This window comes from Bos grunniens, chromosome 10, assembly GCF_055505025.1.
Source record: "Bos grunniens cultivar Pamir isolate PY7600 chromosome 10, Bosgru_T2T1.0, whole genome shotgun sequence".
NCBI lineage: Eukaryota > Metazoa > Chordata > Mammalia > Artiodactyla > Bovidae > Bos > Bos grunniens.
The window spans coordinates 80575593-80598191 of record NC_141174.1 but is presented as its reverse complement, the minus strand read 5'-3'; the positions used below and the strand labels follow the sequence as shown (position 1 = coordinate 80598191).

General features: G+C 41.2%; 1 protein-coding gene, 1 long non-coding RNA gene and 1 pseudogene across 38 annotated transcripts in view; 1 reads left to right on the top strand and 2 right to left on the bottom strand.

Annotated features, from left to right (window-relative positions):
• Positions 1-22599, top strand: part of ACIN1 (apoptotic chromatin condensation inducer 1) — a 38552-nt gene that overhangs the window by 6260 nt on the left and 9693 nt on the right. For 27 of the 36 annotated variants that reach the window (XR_015135158.1, XR_015135167.1, XR_015135162.1 and 24 more), the window contains 4 exons: positions 12323-12411; positions 13115-14359; positions 14795-15010; positions 15480-15595. Coding sequence is in view for 25 of the 36 variants with exons in the window: in XM_086322381.1 (XP_086178507.1) it covers positions 12323-12411; positions 13115-14359; positions 14795-15010; positions 15480-15595 (1666 nt within the window). In the remaining 11 variants the exon portion in view is untranslated. Of the gene's footprint in view, positions 1-12322; positions 12412-13114; positions 14360-14794; positions 15011-15479; positions 15596-21254; positions 21511-21751; positions 21814-22599 lie in introns of those variants that run through there. The other 9 variants (XM_086322387.1, XM_086322383.1, XM_086322382.1 and 6 more) reach the window with 5 other exon arrangements.
• LOC147365126 (uncharacterized) lies at positions 3845-5012 on the bottom strand (annotated as a pseudogene).
• On the bottom strand, positions 13194-21245 carry LOC147365125 (uncharacterized). Of its 2 annotated transcripts, XR_015135170.1 has the most exons (4): positions 21039-21175; positions 15883-15937; positions 15133-15237; positions 13194-14523 (listed from the first exon to the last, which is right to left on the bottom strand). It is a non-coding gene; the product is annotated as an uncharacterized LOC147365125 (long non-coding RNA). The 2 variants fall into 2 exon arrangements; XR_015135169.1 differs by lacking the exon at positions 15883-15937 and having other exon boundaries at positions 21039-21245.

Genomic DNA, 22599 nt, shown 5'->3' with positions numbered 1-22599 from the left:
AGAGGTGAAAAATTAGAAATGAATGTAGTAAATTGTAGAGTGGTTTGGTGATTTAGTTGCTAAGTTGTGTTTGACTCTTGTGATCCAATGGACTGTAGCCCTCCAAGCTCCTCTGTCCATGGGATTTTCCAGGCAAGAATACTAGAGTGGGTTAAAATTGTAGGGTACAACTAACAATTGCTCTGTGTCTTCTTCAGTGTACCCTGTCCATAAACTTTTCTACCTCTGATCTTGGCTAGAATATGAACTTTATTACAGATGTGGCATAAAATGTGGTAAGAGTCCTAAGTGGAGTGGTAGTTTTGGAGTTCTAGCAATGCTTGGTTGGATCAATAGCAATGCCTGGAATTTACCCAGAAGTTAGGTTTGTTTCAGGTATACAATGTCAGTCTGCCGTAGGCCAGTAAACTATTAGGATTCCAGTTTATTTGTTAGCTTTGGATGTTTGGGGTTTCTTGTTTCGTAACATTTTGATTAAGGTTCCTAGTAATATGTTGTTAATTAACAGTGGCACCTGAGGATTTTTTGGGGGGGGGGATATTGTTTTTTAAGAATATGAATTCCTGGTCCCTGCCCCAAGAACCTCAAGGAGTGTAAGTCCTGAGACCTTACGTTTTTTAAAAGTCTCCTGGTAGTTCTGTTGATGAACTCAGTTTATGAATGACTAAGTGAAAGAATAGCTTTTCAGTGTTAACAGTTAATCAGGATCCTTGTCTTATACTGCAGCAGCCTCCCATTAACGTCCTGTAGACACAGTCCCAAATAGGAAGGAAGGATTGGTTTATAAAATCCTCCCTGGCTCCCCTTCTTGACTTTTTACCTCTCTACCAGTTTCTTCAGATTTTTCTGCCCTCTGTAATCAGGGGTTGCCTGGATTCCCTTCTAGGTCATAACTGGTTTTATGGAAGTCCTTATTATCTTCAGTTAATTCTTTTAAAAAAGAGACCACACTCGGACGATTAGGAAAAATACTAAAACATTAAAAAATGGGCAGTCAGAATATGGATTGATTAACAAAGGTATGAACGACCCCAGGGGGTTTTAACCAGCCTTTGGCTTACAAAGCATTTAGCCCTTATTCCTATTTCTTGTGTTAAATCTGGATGCTGAGATTCCACAGAAATGTTAGATAAGTTACTTATACAGCAGATATGAGTCAGATTTAGGTTTGGCATCCTTCTCTTAATTTCTGCTTCTTATTCATACCCAAGGATACTGTTTGGCCACAGGCTTTGCTGTGATCTCTATAGCTACCTAACTTGGGTCTTGCAGATCCTACTGAGGGATTTGTTTTCCAGATTGAAGAAACTTCCCTCCTATCTGGCCCTTAAACTTTCTTCACTTTAATACATTTTATACTATCTTTGCTCTCCTGAAGACTTCTGGCTTGGAATCTTAGAAATCTTACGTTCACCCTGGCTTACCTTTTAACGCCTGAAATATTAACCTGTTACCAGCATTGGTTCCACCCTCTGCTAAAGGTGCTCATTTCCTTCACATATCAGTAACATCAGGCTGAAGACACTCATGTGGCCACGTGCACATAATAGATGGCACCTTTCGTAGAATCTTGTCTGCCTCACATCAGTTCCTTACGAGGAGCTCAAAAAAATGCCTCATCTCTTTCTTATAGTTTGTATTGTTTACTAGGTTCTTGTTTTCATGTCTGAAGGTCCCCTCCAGCTGTCGTTTTTGTTGTTGTTGTTTTTTTTTTTTTTGCAAAACAATGATGTCCAGAACTTTCTGAACAACTTTTCTCAGCTTTCCCACATCTCTTTGATGACTTACTAGGCAAGTGCTTCTGGAGAAGGGATTGTCTAGAATCCTGTCACTGCAGTTTTACAATATCAAAATAACATTACTGCCGGAGTCCAACTCCAGCAACCAGGGATTCAGCCTGAAGAGATGGACAGTGTCAGCGAGAGAAATGAGACAGCCTCTCAGTTTATTCCAAGTTTAAGATTCTCTTTTATACTTTTACAAAAACATTAGGCCAGAGGTTTGACATTTTTAGTTCCCCCTCTCCCAGATTTATCATCTCCATAAATCACTGTTGCTCTTCAGACAGAGTCCTGCTTCAGTGATTCTCTGGGAATCAGCCTTATCATCTATTATCTACCTCTTGTAAGTGTCCCATAGTTAACTTGTGATTACATTGTAACTCATGCTACATCCCTCAGTTACTACTTATCTTCCTAAATCCTGTTTGCCCCTAACATCCTGAGCTCACTCTCTTTTAAAAAGGCTTCTAGCTATAGTGTCTCTAAAAATTCCTGACTTCTATAAGCTATAGTAAAATATGCTAACTTTACAACATTCCTCAAATCTTTAACTTCTAACTATTTTAATTATTTCTAAGCCCTAAATTCAGTAAACTCCTTTGCCATAAACTTTCTCCTCACAAATAGGCTTCAGATATCAATCCCTCCCATGGCCTCAAGCTACGGCCTATGTGCTCATCCTGGAACACTCTTTTCTAAAAGTCCTTGAACAAATGTCAGTGATTAACTTTATGAATTATTTTCTGAGCAGTGCTGCAGAAGGCTTTGTGCCTTCTCATGCTCCTCTCAAGAACAATAAGCACCTTAATATTCCTTTTCAGTCAACTCAGCTGAGGAGAGGAAAAGACCAGTCAGAATTACAAGGCCTAACTCCTTCATCCCGGAATCTGTGCCTGCGGAATGAGGAGAGGGGGCTGGGGGCTGTGCCTCCATTTTGTCAGTAATGCCTAACGTGGCTCCCGACATCTCCCCCTTTTTTATTTTTTAGAGCATAGGTATGAAACTCAGTAGATAGAGCGGAAACACTTTGGCTGAGTATCCTGAAAAGACACGGAGCTATTACACAAATCAGAACTAACAGGCATAAGCACATGGCAGCATTAATCATTATTGTAGAAAAGGATCCATGGGAAAGATACCCTTCCAGATTTTCAAAGAGAGAATTAGAAAAGTCAGACTCCGCCTGCTTCATATTCTGAATATGCTGATGTAACTTAGAAATATCAATACTAAAATCTGAATGATTCCAGACGCCTAAAATATGATTTCTAATGCGTTCCCAAGAGGGCATGGACTCATTCACTTGTAGAGGGGTAACGCACATCCATTTAAATTCAGCATGGCACCTTAAAGACAATTTAATTTTTAAATTTGTAATTTCTTGCCCCATAAACAGAACTGCTTCTTCTAAAGCATTGACCTTATATTCTATTTTCTTATCTATAATTTCCTGCGTAGTAAGAGCTACGGAGACATTTTTGGACAGCTGATCGACAAACGAGGCCGTATGCACTTGTTTCGACAAGGCAACAGCAGAAACCATAACTGATGCAGTTATGGCAATCAAAGCTGTTATTCCCACAACCAGAGCTGCAATGAATTGCTTAGGTCGAGAAATTAAATTAAGTTCATATAAAACTTTCAGTGCATAATCTTCAAACCATTGTCCCTCTAATTTTACAGGAACCATCAAATATGGTGGTTGCTTTACAATCATCACAGCCTTATAATTATAATCATTCCCATCAACACAATTCTATATAAAACAATTCACACATATAACATTGTAAACAGTTTCTTCTTCAGAAACTTCCAAATCAATCTGATTTCTGGCCAACAAAAAGGCATAGGGAGAATGCATGCAGGCCCGTACAATATATCTTTGTTCATTTAAAGGTCTATGTAAAATCACAGGTGCCATAGCAGCCAATACTTTCCGTAACTCAGGCTGCATGGGACCCGTTCCATCGAAGCTCACTAAAGGAGGAACCCATCCATTAGCATGCCACCTAGTAATTACTAAAGGCATAGGGAGAAATGAATTATTCCATGTGGACCTATAAGGTTCTACATAAATCAAGCCCCATCGTTGATTCAAAAGATTGGGGTACCCTCATTTGGTCAGAAAATGTCTGGTGGCAGCAATGGGAATAGATAACTTTATGGCGTACATGCATTCTTTCCAACTAGGAAAGCCAGAAATTCTGCTTATGCTCTCCCAGGCCTGTAGTCCTTATTCATCAGAGTCTAAAGTTGGGAGTGCACAGCTCGGATAGTCCTTTAAATGAGGGGCTGCTTTTTAAAGACATCAAATAGTCTTTCTTGCGCCCCTGGCATCAGCAGCTGTAAAGACCAAAAGTCTCTCTCGCCATCGCTTCTTGGAGAATCAGTAAGCATGCCTTTCAAGGAAGTGCTAACGCATCCGTTCAAAACTGGAGCTGCTGCTTGTAGAGAGGAAGGTATGGCAAAGCAAATAGGTGGATAAATGGACGCGCCCGAAAAATTGAAGGGAGTGCTGACCACTGTTTTAACATTATTAGGATAGATAGAAGCCCCGCCCAAAAGAAGAGTATCATTAAAACACATTCATTCATCCAATCAGTAGGCTGGGAAGAAGGTGGATTACGCAAATGAGCCCAATGAACTTTTTCTGTGCTGGAGGGCCTCAGCTGACAAGCTAACACAGCAAGCATAGCCACAAACATTACCATAGGAGTGGCCTCATATCTCCCCCTTTCTATTAATTCTTCAGCCTGCTGAGTGAGATGTTTTAGCTGGCCCCAAGTTGGTACAGTGCTGGAGGTGATTGTTTAAGTACAATAACTGTGACGAGGTGGGGCAGAATATGGTTGAACTCAATCAGCATGTCTCTCCTGAAGCGCCAGGTGCCTGAAGCGATGTACTAGCAGTGAAGCCTCAGGGAAAGGGTCACTCGCCCTTTGGCGTTTCCTTGGCTCCCTCAGGTCTGGACTCTACGAGCTTCTGGTCTCTCCATCTTTCCTCGGTTCCGGACTCCAGGACCCCAGGGATTTTAGTAACCTCAGGGGTCCAAACAGTAGAAGTGGAATCCTGTGGAAACACAAAAGCATACCCTCTCCCATAAGTTAGCAGTATATCTGGCCTTCTCCATTCTCCTGTAAGGAGGTCTTTCAACTTAACCAGAGGCCAAGTCCTAGCCCCTTCAGGAGTCCAGTGTCTCGTCATTGCAGTCTGCCCCTGTGTGTCCACGTTTAAATGATTAATTACAAACAAAGCATAGTGTAAAACATGAAGCGGAGAGGAATATTTAAATTTTCCCTGTCTTAATTTAGCTATCTGACTTTTTAAAGTCTGGTGCACCCTTTCCACTATGGCTTGGCTTTGGGGATTATAAAGTATTCCGGTTGAATGTAGTATGGAAAATTGTTGACAAATCTCTTAAAAGTGGCAGAATTATAAGCTGGGGCATTATCTGTTTTTATCTGTTCGGGGAGTCTTATTTGGGAAAAGCTTTGAAACAAGTGCTGAATTACATCTCTTGTTGCTTCACCTGATCTAGCAGAGGCTATAATAACACGAGAAAAGGTATCCACAGTAACATGCACTAAGGACAGTTTTCCAAAAGCCGCGATATGAGTTACATCCATTTGCCAGAGAGCATTAGGCCTAAGGCCTCTGGGATTTACTCCTAATGGTGGAGATGGATTAAATGTTGGGCAATTTGGACATAACTATTTGTCTAGCTGCTTCCCTAGGGATATGAAATTCATACCTTAAACCAGCTGCATTTTGATGATGAATTTTGTGAGAATTTTTGGCCTTGTCAATCTTTTCATGTAAGTTTAAAGCAATGACTTTAGTTAATGCATCTGCCAAAGCATTTCCTTCATGCAAAGGGCCAGGCAAGCCGGAATGGGCTCTAATATGTCCCACAAAATATTTCTTATCTCTATGCTTAATCTCCTTCTGTAAATCAAATAACAGGGAGAATATAGTAGTCTCATTTTCTGGAATATTAGTAGTCTCAGTATGAGGAAATAACCCTACAGTATATCTGGAGTCAGTCAAAAGATTGAAGGCATGGTCTCTTAAATGTTGAAAAGCCCAAATAACCGCCCTCAACTCAGCTCTCTGGGCCGATGTCTCTTCAGTTACCTGAACATGGGATTTTCCATCAATAATTGTGACTGCTTTAACATTAGAGGAACCATCTGTGAAAACTAAAATTGCCCTTTCCAAAGGTTGAATAGAAAATTTCTTTGGAAAAAATCACTGGATGTGTTTTCAAAAAATGCAGTAGGGGGCTTGAGGGCAAATGAAACAAAATTTGACCCCTGAAATCTATCAGGGTAACTTGCCAATCATTACTATTTTGTAAAAGAAATTGCAGTTGATCCTTATTGAATGGAATCACTATATTTGCTACTTCTTTTTCAAAAAGTTCCACACTTCTTTTTCTACCTTTTATAATTAATTGTGCTACCAAGCTAGGATAAGATAAAATTATTTTTCTTGGGGTCACTGGTATATGGAGCCATTCCAATGGGCCTTCTTGCCACAAGCATCCTGTAGGTGTATGCTCTGTGGCGAGAATAATTAAATCCCATCCTCTGGTAATATTAATCCTAATTAACTGATCATTTAAAGCCTCATCCACTTTAACAAGAGCCAGCTCTGCCTCACTAGTCAACTTTCTCTCAGAATTGGGATTAGGATCGCTTTTTAAGCAATCAAACAGAGGCTTTAAATCTGCAGTGGTCAGTTTTAAATGTGGGTGTATCCAATTAATATCTCCTAATAATTTCTGGAAATCGTTTAAAGTTAGTAAAGGATTTCTCCGCATGACTCATGGTATGGGTATTTAATACCCTCCCTAAATAAGAAAAAGGATTTACTTGCATCTTATCTGGCACTATCTTTAAACCCCAGCTTTCCAAGGCCTCAATCAATTCAGATAAAATTTGTTGCAACAAGGCTCTATCCTTATGAGCTGCCAAAATATCATCCATATAATGTGTCAAATATAGATCTTTATACTTTCTAGCATTTTGTACAGCTTGGTCTACAAATTTCTGACACAAGGTAGGGCTATATTTCATTCCCTGAGGCAAAACCATCCATTGAAACCTCCTATAGGGCTGTTTAAAATTAGCTGAAGGGAGACTGAAACCAAACCGTTTATAATCTTGATCAGCCAGGGGAATGGCAAAGAAACAGTCCTGTAGCTCTGTAACTATCACACTATACTGAGAAGGCACAGCCACTGGGGAAGGGAGGCCCGGCTGGAGGGCCCCCATGTCTTCCATAGTTGGGTTTATAGCTCTCAAATCTTGTAACAATCTCCATTTTCCTGATGTTTTCTTAATAACAAAAATAGGAGTATTCCAGGGGCTATTAGAAGGCTCTATATGGCCGGCTGCCAGTTGTTCCATAACTAAATCCTCAGCTGCCTGTAACTTTTCAGCTGTTAATGGCCATTGCTCCACCCATACCGGGTCATCAGATTTCCAGGTAATAGGGTCGGCAGCAAGAGCAACAGGCTCTAGGATAAATTTGAATATCCCAGACCTTCTGTATTTTTGTTAAGAACTGTCTCTAATGGAGAAACAATTACCTGCTGATCTTTACCAAGCCCTTTATCAGGATTATACCTCATTTTCAGCATTTGATTAGTAACCTTTTCATCTGGGCTATATAAAAGCATTCCCATCTGAGATAATATATCTCTCCCCCATAAAGAAAAAGGTAGTGAAGGAACCACATATGGACAAAAAGTGCTTTATGCCCCCTTCTCATCTGACCATGTCAAAATTTGTGAACCCTTAGCAACCGAGGGCACTGACCCTATTCCTACCAGGCCGGCACTGGTCAAGCGTGTCGGCCAGGATGAGGAACAGTCTTTTCCAGCAATGCAAGAGACGTCTGCTCCAGTATCTAACAGCCCTGACATTTTATCTCCTTGAATTAAAAGATCTTTTAAAGGCCTAGAAGCTGTAGTTTCCTGCACCCAAAAAGCTAGATCACTAGATCCAAATCCTCTGGGGCCCCTAGCTTGAGAAGTCAAGATTTTTCCTGTCTGATAATAAGGTGAAAGCAAAAGCTGTGCTATTCTTTGACCTTAATTAATTTGCACAATTTTAGTAGGTGGCGAGATCAAAACTTTAATTTCCCCAGTATAATCAGAATCTACCACACTAGGCACCACCGAAGTTCCTTGAAAAGAAAGCAAGCTACGCCCCAGCACAAGTCCTACAATGCCCTCAGGTAGTGGGCCAGCCACTCAACGTCAGGGGTTAATATTGTTGCGGTGGTGGAACTGAGGTCCAGTCCTGCGCTACCTGGGGTTGATTGGCACAACTTGTTGTCCCTGCTTGGCGGGACATTGCTGGCAAAAATGCCCCATTTGGCCACAAGAGAAACATTTTTTATTTGTAGAATCGTTTCCATTACGATTAATTTTTTTTTTAAGCCTGGGTGAGGCCCCCTGAGGAGGTTTTCTCCAAGGAGCAGGCTCTGTATATTGTGCATGCATCTGCTTTAAAAGCTCCTTTGTTTCAAAAAAAACTCTTTATCTTTCTCAGCCTTAGGCAATACTCTGGGAGGCTTTGGAGGCAAAGTGGGGAACTCCTGGGCCCTGGGAGGCACAAGCGGAGGTGGCGGTAGTCACCTTAAATCAGTTGCATAGAGGAAGAAGGGGCTCGCCAGGGCACCGGCCGCAGCGTCCTGTAAGCCCTCTCCTTCCTCCGGAGGCAGAGCACAGTCTCCCTCCTTTACTTCGTCAATGGCAGAAAACATGATCTGCACAGAAGGTGGAGACCCACCACCATCCACCACTATAGCCTCCCCCATAGACTATCTTAACAGCCTCATGACGAGGGTCCAGGACATTTCTAATCATATTCCACAGAGCAAAACCATCTACAGGAACCTTTTCTGGCCCATGCAAAGTATAAAACAAATGTAGAAATTTAGACGGTCTTCCTGTGCTTGCTTTAACGCCTCTATGGGCTAACATATGAAGTAATATTTCAATAAACATTTGTCTATTCTTAGATGCAGAGAAACCCATTCTTCTAGAGAATATTCTTACTGATTCTATACCCTCCTCACCCTGCCTAAACTGCAGAGGGGTGCCGGCCACCCACAGGTACAGTCCTAACCGTCCCGCGTTACATTCCCAGATTACTTACTCTTCAGTGTCTCCTGTTCTGGGCACCACTGGCCGGAGTCCAACTCCAGCAACCAGGGATTCAACCTGAAGAGATGGACGGTGTCGGCGAGAGAAATGAGGCAGCCTCTCAGTTTTCTATGGACTGCCTGTTTATTCCAAGTTTAAGATTCTCTTTTATACTTTTACAAAAACATTAGGCCAGAGGTTTGACATTTTCAGTTCCCCCTCTCCCATATTTATCATCTCCATAAATCACTGTTGCTCTTCAAACAGAGTTCCTGCTTCAGTGATTCTCTGGGAATCAGCCTTATCATCTATTATCTGCCTCTTGAAAGTGTCCCATAGTTAACTTGTGATTACATTGTAACTCATGCTACATTCCTCAGTTTACTACTTACCTTCCTAAATCCAGTTTGCCCCTAACATCCTGAGCTCACTCTCTTTTAAAAAGGCTTCTAGCTATAGTGTCTCTAAAAATTCCTGATTTCTATAAGCTATAGTAAAATATGCTAACTTTACAACATTCCTTAAATCTTTAACTTCTAACTATTTTAATTATTTCTAAGCCCTAAATTCAGTAAACTCCTTTGCCATAAACTTTCTCCTCACAAATAGGCTTCAGATATCAATCCCTCCCATGGCCTCAAGCTACGGCCTATGTGCTCATCCTGGAACACTCTTGTAAAAGTCCTTGAACAAATGTCAGTGATTAACTTTATGAATTATTTTCTGAGCAATGCTGCAGAAGGCTTTGTGCCTTCTCATGCTCCTCTCAAGAACAATAAGCACCTTAATATTCCTTTTCAGTCAACTCAGCCGAGGAGAGGAAAAAACAAGTCAGAATTACAAGGCCTAACTCCTTCATCCCGGGATCTGTGCCTGCGGAATGAGGAGGGGGCTGGGGGCCGTGCCTCCATTTTGTCAGTAATGCCTAACATGGCTCCCGACACATTATGGTGTAATAGAATAGTATGTAGTTTATAATTGATGGAGATAAAGGCTATTTGCTTGTACATAATTTTAAAATCATAACTAAAAAACTATTTTTTTGACCTGTTCAGCACATTTATGACTAACTGTATGCATACCTTTCTCCGCCTCCCCTTAAAAATCACATTTATTTATTCAGAGCATATATGTGTTTATAACGCTCACTTTTTAAGTCGAAATAAAACAGCAGAGAATGTTTCTTATATAGAATTTGAAGTGATAAATGCAAGTATTTGGGATGGCTAGACCTGTGAATTTTTCCTGTTTATAGTATTTGAGGTGATTGGAGAATCTCTTCTGTAGGTTTTTCCTGCAGAGTATAGGATTTTATCATTTTAAAAATGATTGTTTTATTACAAAAAGTAGCATGTATTCTGTAGAAAAATTCTTGAAAAACTAGAAGAAAACAGGTGCTTTTATTTTATTTATTTGTTTGGCTGTGCTGCATGGCTTGTGGGATATTATTTCCCTGACCAGGGATCAAACCCCGGCCCCAGCGATGAAAATGCTGAGTCCTAACCACTGGACCACCAGGGAATTCCCTAGGGTTTTTTTTCAATTTGGAGTATAGTTGAATAACAATGCTGTGTTATGTTTCAGGTGCACAGTAGAAAGAATTGGTTATACATATATACACTCTTTCTTAGATTCTTTTCTCGTAGAAGTGCATTAAACAGGTTTTTAAATCACCATAAGTCCCACAAACTAAAATAGCAGCAACTGATACTTTGGTGTAGGATTTTCTTTTCTTTGTCTGTAGATAAGTTTAAGAAATCTGCAATATTTAAATTTTTACCTTCCTTCCAATTTTTTTTTTTTTTTTTTTTAATTCTTGAGCATCTGGATAGTGTTTTTTTTGGGGGTTTTTTTAAGATTTTTTTTTTTTGAGTAGTTTTAGGTTCACAGCAAAATTGCTAGGTACAGAAATTTCTCATGTGCCCTCTACTCATCCCACCTATGTATAGCCTCTCTTATCAACATTGCACACCAGAGTGGTATACTTCTTACAGTGTGTGAATATTCACTGACACATCATAATCACTGAAGTCTGTAACTCGCTTTAGGGTTCACTTTTGATGTACTTTCTGTGGGTTTGGACAAATGTATAATGACACGTATCCATCATTAGAGTGTCATACCAGGGTGTTTTCACTGCCCTAAAACTCTTCTGTGCTCTACCTGTTTATCCCTCCCTCTACCTTCTGCCTTTTTTAAAATTTCTTGTTAAACTACAATAAATCAGCTTCTTTCTCCTATGTATGCAAAAAAGTCTTTTTTCTCTAACCTAGATATGAAATGTTTTATATATTCAGAGATCCTGTTAATCAAGTGATCATAGAATAAAGTTTTATAAAGTATATGCAGTCTTCTAGTTCATTTTGTAAGTTTCTTTTAGTTACAGAAGCCCAGACTAGTTCACTTTAGATTGCTGAAATATAGAAATAAGAGAAAACTTCTCTTTTCTCACACCATTTGCCATTATTTGCACTAGTTTAAATACTGTTAGTGTAGAACAGGTGTTTGTGCATCATTTAAACCTTTTGTACTGTATTGTACCTATTTGGAATGTAATTATCTTTAGGCTATTTTCTAAACTGTTTCTCATCAATATTTGCATTTCTACTCCGTGGAATATTTTAATACTGGTAGGAAACATAGAGATCTTCCAGCCCCTCACTTCCATTTTCTGTCAAGACACTGAGACCCAAATTATTTAAGTGATTTACATGGAACGTAAGTGAACATTTTTTCCAGTTTTACTTGGAGTTATTAATTGAAATGACCTACATTGGTGATTTACAAGCTTTCTTTTAATAGTAGAACTTGTTTTTCTTTAATCTTACCTTGAGTTCCATATATAAAACATAATTGAGAGGCCTGTTTCCAGAGCCCTGTCCAGTTGGCTTGAAGAAGTTTTTAGGAACCTTAGGGCCCTGAAAATCATTTCTCTTAAGTAATCATGAGATTATTGTTTTACAAACCAGTGTGTTAATCATGAGGTTTTGGGCAAAAGTAGTGGCAATAGGCTGTCCAAAAAAATCAAATGAACACAATGAAGTCTTTAGCTTTGATTCAGTGACAAAACATTTAACAGAAATAAATGTACTTTGTGATAGACAATTTGAAGCCACTGGTAGTTATTTTACATTTGTTTGAATTACTTGTAATATGTGAATTGGCTTTGAGATAGTAAAACATTCCAGATGTGCATAGCAGGAATTATCAACATGTCCTGACCTTTTAGGGCTTCATATGGTCTTTTCTTCTACATAGAGATCGGGGAAATTAATATAGGTGTGTGTTGACCAGCTCATATGCTTTGATTGATTGAATTTTAGAAAGCAGTATTGTATGAATGTTCGTGTTTTTAAGTCTGACTTGATTTTCTTTCATTTGATAGGAAAAAGCACCTCTGTTTCTGAAGAGAAAGGTGAATCTGATGATGAGAAACCAAGGAAAGGAGAAAGACGATCATCCAGAGTCAGACAGGTAACTCTGTTGTCTCTGAAAGCATCCTTCACTTCTTTGGGAAATGCTTTGGATATCTCCTCCTCCTCTTTTTCCTCAACTTATTTTCAGAGTTGATTTTTTCTAGTTTTCTGTATAGTCACCTTCTTTGCTTAACATTTTTCTCATTTTGTGTTTTCTAATTTATATCTACTTTGGCCTTCAGATTTCTAAATGAATATATAAAAATTAAAACTTAATTGTAAAAGTTAGCAGGCTGATCTGTATTTGGAAGGCAGCATATTATTAGAAAACAGACAATTCATTATTTAAAACCTTAAAGCTGTATGATATGGTGTAAAGTGAACAGAATACAAAAGTATATGAATGGTTAATTACAACCTTGGAAAAATAAATAATGGGGACAAATTAAATATATCCAAAAAATCAAAATAATCACATTTACTGAAAATAGGTCAGGCCCGCCTCCCCACACTTTCTAGATGTTCACTTCGTATTTATTTTAAAGCTTGAAATTAGCAGATGAAGTACTAGCAGTTTCATTATTGTATTTGTTTTGATTCCCATGAAGTCCATATTAAGTCACACATGTCTGTTGTCATTCTGTGTTGCTGAAAGCATATATAATCGAGTTTCTCCATCATGTGTATCCTGTGAGATACTTTTTCTCTTCTGTTGATAGTGAGCAAATATACCTTGAACTGTTGAATATCTTTTCTTTCAGGCAAGAGCAGCTAAACTCTCCGAGTGTAGCCAGGCTGCAGAGGAGGAAGAGGATCAAGAAACACCTTCTAGAAATCTGAGGGTCAGAGCAGATCGAAATTTGAAAACAGAGGAGGAAGAAGAAGAGGAGGAGGAAGAGGAAGAAGAGGAGGAAGAGGAAGATGATGATGATGAGGGACAAAAATCTAGAGATGCACCAGTCCTGAAACAGTTTAAGGAAGAGGGAGAAGAGATACCCATAGTAAAAGTGGAGGAGGTGACAGATGAGAGACCCCAAACTATAAGATCCCAGGAACAGGAGGGGTTAGAGAGAGGAGGGAGAGTTACAAGGTCCCAGGAAGAGGCCCGAAGAAGTCATCTAGCCAGACATCAGCAGGAGAAAGAGATGAAAACAGCTTCTCTTGAAGAAGAAAGAGAAATAAAATCTTCAAAAGGCTTGGAGGAAAAATCCAAGTCTCCTTCCCCTCCTCAATTGACTGAAGATGTGGCGAAGGCCCCGGTTGTGCTACAACCAGAACTAACTGCCAGTGAGGAGGAGACTCCCCCACCTTTACTTACCAAGGAAGCATCTTCTCCACCACCTAATACACAGCTCCAGAGTGAAGAAGAAATAGAGCCCATGGAAGGCCCGGCCCCTCCTGTCCTTATTCAGTTATCTCCTCCTAATGCAGATGCTGAGGCCAGGGAGCTATTACTATCTCAGCATACTGTGCAGTTGGTGGGAAGTTTGTCTCCTTTGTCAGGTCCTGCAGACACCAAAGTTGAATCTCCAGTAGAGAAAGTGCCAGAGGAGAGTGTCCTGCCTCTAGTTCAGAAAAGCGCACAAGCTGAATCCTCAGCCCAGAAAGGTCTTGAAACTGAATCAGAAAAATCCACTCAACCACTCCCTCTAAAAATTGAGGAATTCACGCTGGCCAAAGGGATCACTGAGGAATCTTTGGAACAGAAAGAAGGCAGGAGGGCTTCTCATGCCCTTCTTCCAAGCCACAGATTGAAACAGTCAGCTGACTCCTCCTCTAGCCGATCCTCCTCATCTTCATCCTCCAGTTCTAGGTCAAGATCTCGCTCTCCTGACAGTTCAGGCTCTCAGTCTCACTCACCTCCAAGATCCAAGCAGAGAGATGGATCTGGGGTACGTGCTCATGCCAACCCTCATGATAGATCCAAGGTGGGCTCCAGATCAACATCAGAGTCCAGGTCACGTTCCCGTTCTCGTTCCCGGTCAGCATCAAGCAACAGCAGAAAAGTAAGTGTGGGAGATGTTCTGTCTGTACTGCACTGTTTTCAACCCCTACAGAGCTTATGATTTCCAGCAGGAATAGAAAAAGGTTCCTTTAGTCCCCAGTTCAGTGATTACTTTTCATTTTGCAGTCTCGTTTTCAATTCACTGGTTGTTTTTCAGTTTGATTCCTATTGATTGTAAAGAAAGGTCAAGCCATCTACCCATTTCCTCCACTAGGCTATGAACTTCTTGAGGGTATGGTCATACCTTTTTATGTGTATATCCCAGTACCTTGCACCTAACTTGGAGTTAATAAATTTTTGGATAATCTAGGAAATAGGGAAATCACTAAGTCAAATCTAGGGATAAAAAGATCTGAAGTATTAAGTTGGAAAACTCAGTGATCTACTGAATACATACCAAATAAAATAATTTGGCTAATGTGTTTCATTTCTTTAGTCTTTGAGCCCTGGAGTCTCTAGGGACAGCAGCACCAGCTACACTGAAACCAAAGATCCCTCTTCTGGTCAGGAGGTTGCAGCTCCACCATTGCCACAACTGCAGGTCCTTGAGCCAAAGGAGAGGACTTCCACCCCATCCTCTGTCCAAGTGAGGCTTGTGAGCCAACCTGAGCCAGCTGCAAAGCATGTGACCCAGAGGTTACAGCCTGATCGGGTAGGGTATTATGCCCCCTCCCTAAAGGAAAACAGGATTAGGCATGATTTTCCCTTCTGTCTTAGCTAAAAAACTGAAAATGCAGTCTGGATAAAGCTCAGTAGAAATGTAGAAGGGGATACCTGTTAGATTCTCCTTTATTTCCCAATTCCTGGTTAATGGAAGTTCTCCATGAGGCTGAGCATCAGGGTTCTCATCTTCAGCGCTCTTGGAATCAGTTCTTCTTCCTGCCCAAAAGGAAGCCTCTTCTCAGTTCTCTCAAGAATTCTAATAAAATGTTTGCTAGCATAGAAATTCTGTAAGCAGTATTCCATTCCACTTTTTAAAATTAAATAAATAATAGGGCCGTGTCTGGAGCTGGTACTATATATGTCGTACTCTGCCTTTTATCAGCTCCATGTTAAAGAAGAGGAATCAAGCAGACTTAAGTACGTTGGCTATGTTTGTTTTGGTGTGTTTGTCCTGACAGGGGAGCCCAAAGAAGTGTGAAGCTGAAGAGGCAGAGCCACCGGCTGCCACACAGCCCCAAACCTCAGAGACTCCGACCTCTCACCTACCAGAATCAGAAAGGATTCATCACACTGTGTAAGTGATACCTCTCAGTTGGGATATAACTCGATTTGTAGGATAGTTCTTGGCTCCCTGGGGTTTTTTGGCTAAATCTTCGTTGCGTTATAAAACACAAAGGCAGAGCTGTATCTGGTCTAAGGCTAGACTTCAGTTATACTATCTTGATAGCTGCCACCAGAACTCAATGTAGTCTGAAAAGCAGTGGTGGGAGTAAAAGGAAACCCATTTTCTGGGATCATCTGACCAAAACAGTCAATTCCTTTAAGGAGGAAGCAGAAATTGATTCAGGTATTTTAACTCACATTTGCCAGCTGCTTGTGAGCCTGGGAACACAGTTTAATAAAGGATGTTGAGGATCTAAAAAAAAACAAGGGTGCTGTTTTTTAGTTTTTGTGTTTTCTCTGGTTATTAGCTACAATTTTATTAGCCACAGTCTACCCTAGTTACTTCTCACAGTATACAGTATAGCAAAATATGAAGTCCATATCAAGTCAGAAGCTTCTCTCTTCTGAGACCCTTGGATTGATTTTACCATTTATGCAATTAATGTGGATTTTTTATTCCTTACAAATCTAGCTTTAGAATATACTCTTATATGAAATTAGTAATTGAAAATTGTCATTCATTTGTTGAGTGTATGTATTACAAATTAAGATGCCATTGAACCAGAATTCTTGGCTTTGAAGTCTCATGGGAAATGACAAAGCATTGTGGAAATAAGATTGCTTACCTTTTCAATGTCAGAAAATGTCTTGAGTAGACAGTTGGCCTAACTTTGTTCCATGATTGCTTTGATAGCATTAACACTAATACTAGCAATATGATTTTCATTTTTATGTATATGTCTAGTAATGTAAATTCTTAGAACTTCAGACTACCTTTTGCCTTTGATTTTGGAGGGTGGTGGGCAATGACATGATTGATTTATTATCTCATTTTTTTTTTTGAGACTTTTAACAATAGTTATGTGATCATTGGACTTCCCTGGTAGCTCAGACGGTAAAGCGTCTGTCTACAATGTGAGAGACGTGGGTTCAATCCCTGGGTTGGGAAGATTCCCTGGAGAAGGAAATGGCAACCCACTCCAGTACTCTTGCCTTGAAAATCCCATGGACAGAGGAGCTTGGTGCAGGCTACTGTCCATGGGGTTGCAAAGAGTCGGGCATGACTGAGCAACTTCACTTTCACTTTCATGTAATCATTATATAGCTTTTGCCTTAGGATATACCCTCGATACTGCCTATACTAATATTGTTGTCTCTGCTGCCATCTTGTGGCCATTACATTTTTGGTTTGAAAGCTAAAAGTTCACTCTATTGCCTTTGAAAAAAGTTTTTGTTTTTCCCTTTTGGAATTGGTACATTATCCTTTGGAAAGGGGTTTTTCTTCTAGGACCTTAAAGTGAAAACCCAGCGAATTCTGAACGTGTTCAGGATTTCCCAGCTACACCATCGATGAGGAAATGGGGTGACACCTTCCCTTTTCTATCTATCAATCAGAGATAATACCTGCCTTTCCCTCCTCCATCCCATGGAAGTACAATATGTCTTTTCTGTAATGGCAGTTTCAAAGTATGTATTGAAAACCTGCTACTAATTGGGTCTGAGGAACTGCTTCCTGTGCACCATGAGAAGCAAGTGATTTTATGAAAGGCTCCTTGCTTACCATAAAGTCCTATAGGTCTCTGAGATCCTGGCAACAGAGTGGCACTGTATGCTGTTTTAAAGCACCTTATTTCTGGATTTTTGCATGTAGGTCCAGGGCAAATGAACCTTGGAGTCTCATACAGAGTTTTTCTTCTCAGGTAAAGGGGGCTTTGACCTGTATTTTAAGACTGAGGTCATCTAGTCCCATTGATTCTGGCAAGGAGATAGCAAATGGCACCTGGGGCAAATCCTGAGATTGCCCATTATTGCCCAGGCAGATTTCCGTGGAGCAGCCCATAGATTAGGAATGCAGTCTCAGCTCAAGAGTGGCTCATACACATCCCTGGTTACCTGCTTTCCTTCCGTCTGCCTTTCAGATGGTCTATTTGGCAGCCTAACAGAATTACATGCCCAAAACCTATAGGATATTCTGGCACTGGATTTGGTAAATGAGTCTTTGAGAAGTTTGGCTACATTTCTGGAGGCCCTGCTAAATTGATTCACAACACTCCTCCTGGTCTTTCACCCCTCTTGAGTGCTGGTGTTTAGCCTGGTAATCTCTGGAGCCTGGCCAATTTTAAAAGTGAGATGAAACAACAGTGAGTGCTAAATGAAAAAGACCATTTGTGGCTTAACCTTGGTTTTCCTCTCTGCCTCAACAAGAAGTCACATGACTTTTAAAAAATAGAGCTAGGGCCCATTGATTCAGTAAAGTGTTAAAAAAAAAATTAGACTTCAAGGATCTCTCACCACTTGGAAGAGATGACCTAAATTTTTTTTTTGCTGTGGTTGGTTAAATCCATTGTGATTCTGATTGTTCCCTGAGGGATTCTAGATTTATGAGGTAAGGTATCTTTTTCATTTCTTGGGGCAGGAATTTGTGAGCCCTCAGTCCTGTTTAATTTGAGCCCTGTTCCAAAATCCGGCCCTGCCTGCTATAGATAGAACAAAAATTTACTCATACACAGGAAAAAAGGGTACTCTCTTTTTTACATTAAAAAAAAAAGGGGGGAGAGGAAAAAAGGAAAGGGAAAGGAAAAACTTTGTGTGGACAACTGTATCATCCAGTAGTAGTTAATTCAAACCCCAATTTTTCTAAATAAAACCTTCCTGTATATACAAACCTTGCAGGCAGTAGAATTGTTGGGTCCTTGACACTGTGTTTAGTTGTCCTTTTGCCTGAATAGCAGGAAGGAAATGGTCCTTTAAACCAATATGACAGTGTAATTGATAGGGGACCTACAGTGCCAGTATGCCTAATGATGCATAATTTTTAAAAAGTAGAATTTATTGTTATCAATAGAGTTCACTCACTGAGAAGTTGGTATCTAAGGACATATCCTCTTAAACCATCCTCTCCTTGGTTATCTTGGAACTAGTATGCTCCTGAGGGTATGCTGTATTTAAATCTTACTACCAAAGGTAGTCAAATCCCACTATTATTTAAATTTCATATCAGTCCTCAGCTCTTTGTGAATTTTCTACAATAAAGTTCAAACATAAATGTCTATAGAAATTTCCCTCTTCCATTAGTTTCTTTGAATCTCATTCATATTCAGATACAAACTCTAATGTGATGTTATTAGCCCTCAGCTAGTTCTGTCCTTTTCTTCTGGGCTGCAAATGCTTTGTTTGCTGTTTAATTATGGGTAGGTATCACCCTGGTGGCTCACTGGTAAAGAATCTGCCTGCCAGTGCAAGAGACAGGTTCCATCTCTGGGTCGGGAAAGATACCCTGGAGAAGGAAATGGCAACCCTCTCCAGTATTCTTGCCTGAGAAATCCCATGGATAGAGGAGCCCGGCGGACTCCAGTTCATGGGGTACAAAAGACTCGAACGTGCCTTACTGACTAACAACATCACCCACCCCAATCCCCATGCAGTTTCACTTTCTTTTCAAAGGTATCAGAAACATTTGTGCAAGAACTTAAATAGTGGAAAAGGAGATACCTTTTGTCTAAAAGGGACTACCAAGAAATGCTGCGTGGGGCTCTGACACATAGCTAAGAAGACTTTGGGACTAGTCCTGCAAGTAGATTGAGTCCCCTTTTTGGGGACAGTTTCGAAGTTTCCTCTTAGAAAAGTTTTGATAATTCTTAGATCCCATAGGTTTGATCATGAGGGAATAGATGGCACAAACCCATATCTCATGAAGGCCAAGGATAGCATCATAAAATTCTTATGCTTGAAAAAAATGACGTAGAATTGCTATTAAAATTCTTCCTCCAAGAAAGCCACTTTTGGAGAGGCGTATTGGCAGCTGAAAGTATTTTAGGACAATTGATGGACAGGGAACATGTATTTGAGGATGTTTGAAGGTGATGTTTCTCTGTAGCGTAATGGTCTTTGTGGGAATTCTGTCTAAAAATATTAGGAAAACTTCTAATGCAGCAATCATTTATTAAAGTATCTTACTTGGACCCACAATGACAACCTAATTTGGAAATATTTACTGAACATTTCTTTGTGTTAGGCTCCAGGCTAGGTGTCCCTGACCTTGAGGAACTCTGCAGGGTAAGGGGCAAGTAACCAGAGGGCACTAGACAGTGGGAGGGCATTAGTGGAACCCAGCAAACCAGTTATTGCCTTTACATCATAGAAAGAGCAGTCTACACTTAGAGGACACTCTTTTAAAAGCTCCATAGGTAGTCTCAGATGAGATAATGGCCTGTTAAACATACATGTGTTTTACGCATATCCTTGCCTTGACTTGGGGTGTCTTCCAAACCAGGTTCCTAAGAGCAAATCCTTATTACACTATTAGATGAGATAGATATTGTTATTACCCCAACTTTACAGATAAAGAAACTGATACACAGAGAGGATCAGAAACTCGCTCAGTATCACTTGTGTGCTCCTTGTGTGAGGTGGAGCTGGGGCCTGGATTGAGCCCTAGGCCATTGACTCTAGACTCTCAATCTTACTGAGCAGACAGGGACCGCTAAGGGAAAAGGAACTGTGTGATGTTAAATGCGACTGCTCTAGCATGCAGTTGGTGTGTACATTTAAGATTTTAAGCAGCAGGGAGGAAATTTCAGTCCTAGCTAAAAGCTCTGGTATCACGAATGAGATAATATTAAGCTTTTGGTTAAGAATCCAGAAGTTTGTTCTAATGTTAAACCTTTACTGCGACTAGGCTACGAAAGGAGCACTTTTGTAGTCAACAGATGAGCATTTTGAGCATCTACTGAGTGCTGTTTTGAATGGGTAGAGACAGCTTCACATTTTACATTAGTTCGGAGATGCCCATAATTAATCATTTCTGTTAAGTTCCCAATCACTTTTTGCCCAACAGATCTGCACACACACCCCCACCCCACCCCGTTCCCAGTAACAGTCCTCTCACTTCCCTTATGTACTCCGGAGCCCTCACTTGGGAGCCCTTGCTCCAAAACGCGGCCTTCATGCTTTAGGCAAGGTCCCCTTGCCCTGCTTATCCTTTTCTTTTTGGCTCCTGCAGACCCTGGGGCAGGGCGACCTTATTAAAGACTCTGTGAAACAAAGTTGTCTGTCTTCTCTTTAGAGATACCTCTCCCCTCCTCTACTGGTAATTCAGAAAGCACCTCTACTTATCCTTTCCTTTCATCTCCTGAAGTAGTAACACGTGGTCATTGCTGCCGTAAGCGGCCAGTTACTATATAGTGATTAGATAGTGCCAAATCTTATCCTGCCTTCCCACCTTGAGCCTGCTGATCAGTTTTCAATGTTCCATGCCTGGCTTCTGGGATAGAGGAAGATGGACACCTAAAAAATTGCTCATGACCCTCCCCCCTGTCTCTATTCAACTTTGGCCTTGTTATCTTCCTTCTTACCATTTTTTCACTTCCAGTTCTGCTGTTTCCTTTCTTTCTATTCTCTGGAATCTTCCAAGCAAACAGCTGTAACTTTGTCCTCTCCACCCAGCCCTCTCCCCCGCCCCCGGGAAGACAAGGAGAGAGCACCCTTCCCCTTTGGGGTTAGGCCTCGTTAGCTGCTGTAACCTGAGAAAAGAAGGGAAAGGGCCAGGCCTATCGAGCCAGCAGTGAGCTCGGAGTAGCTTGCCAGAGGATAAGAACCTTGCTCACTCAGCGCCCTCCCTCTCTCCTTTCCCCTCCCCTGCTGCAGCAGGGCCCTCCCCCATCCGCACACACGGGCTGCTGGGTAAGTGGCAAGATGGCTCCCCTGCATGTCTCCGGCTGATCGCCACCGCTCCGCCAGTACAATAGAGCCAGCCACTACCAGCAGCCTGGCCCTCCTCCTCCTCCTCCTCCAGAGAGACCAATCCAGCCGAATTCGGGGTTTGCCGTGAGGACTTAACGCTTATCTCTTAAAATCCAGATCTATTTTAGCCTCCCCTCACCACCACCACCTCTCCTTCCATTTACCATTTTTTGGATCCCTAGTTGCTGCATCTCGATTTTCTCTCTCTGGATCGGGTGGCCGGGGAGGAGGTGGTGGGATCTTGGGACAAGGAAGGTGTTTTGTTTTGTTTTTTTAAATTTTTTAGGATTTTTTTGTTTGGTTTTTGTTATTTCTTCCATTCCAGAAAGGGATAAACAGCACTTCCAGGGGGAGAAAAAAAATCATGTTATCAGAAAGCAAAGAAGGGTGAGAGCTTCACATTTCCATGTATCCTTTTTCCCTACCGCTCTAGCCCCCCTCATCTCCCTTCTCTTTCCCATGGCTTTCATTCCGTCTTTGGTTTTGGTTTGTTTTCAGTCATTCTGCTTTCCCCCTTTGTCCTTCCTGCCTGATTTCTAATTGGCCTCACTTGCCCTCTCTGTGTGGGAAATAGGTATTTTTTGGATGAGCCTTTTCTTTAGATTCAGGCAGTTGAATCTCGTGTTTCTGTGGGAGCCTATAAGCTGGGGGCACAGTTCCGATTTTCTCTCCCCCCCCCCCACCCTTCCTGTGCATCCCTCCCATGCTCTGGGGAGGCTGTTCTGACCTCTGAGTGTCAGGCAGCCTGTCGAGAATGCCGAATTTTCGGTGCTGGTTATCAGCCTGTGGAGGCTTGGCTTCCCCTCTCTTGAGACTTAGAGAGGGGACCCTGTTCATCTTGATTTGTTCCCCGCCCTCCCCTCCCCACCTCGGTGTTTGGGTGGTAGTGGGGGTGAGATTAGAGATACAAGTTAGGGATGAAGACAGAAAAAAGAAGTTGGGAAGCTAGTTTATCTGAAGTGAACTCTGAGATTCATTGCCTGCAGTGGGACTCTTACTTGTGTGATTCGGAGGGGTGGGGGAGTGGGTTCAGTGTTGTGGAGGGGCACCGGCGGGTGGGATGCGTGGTGTGGGGGAGGGTGTGTCCTGACTGGGAGGCCTGCTCTCTTTATCTCTTGGAAGTTGGAATAAGGGAGTGGGAGAAACTGGGCGAAAGCTGAACAATTCCTACAC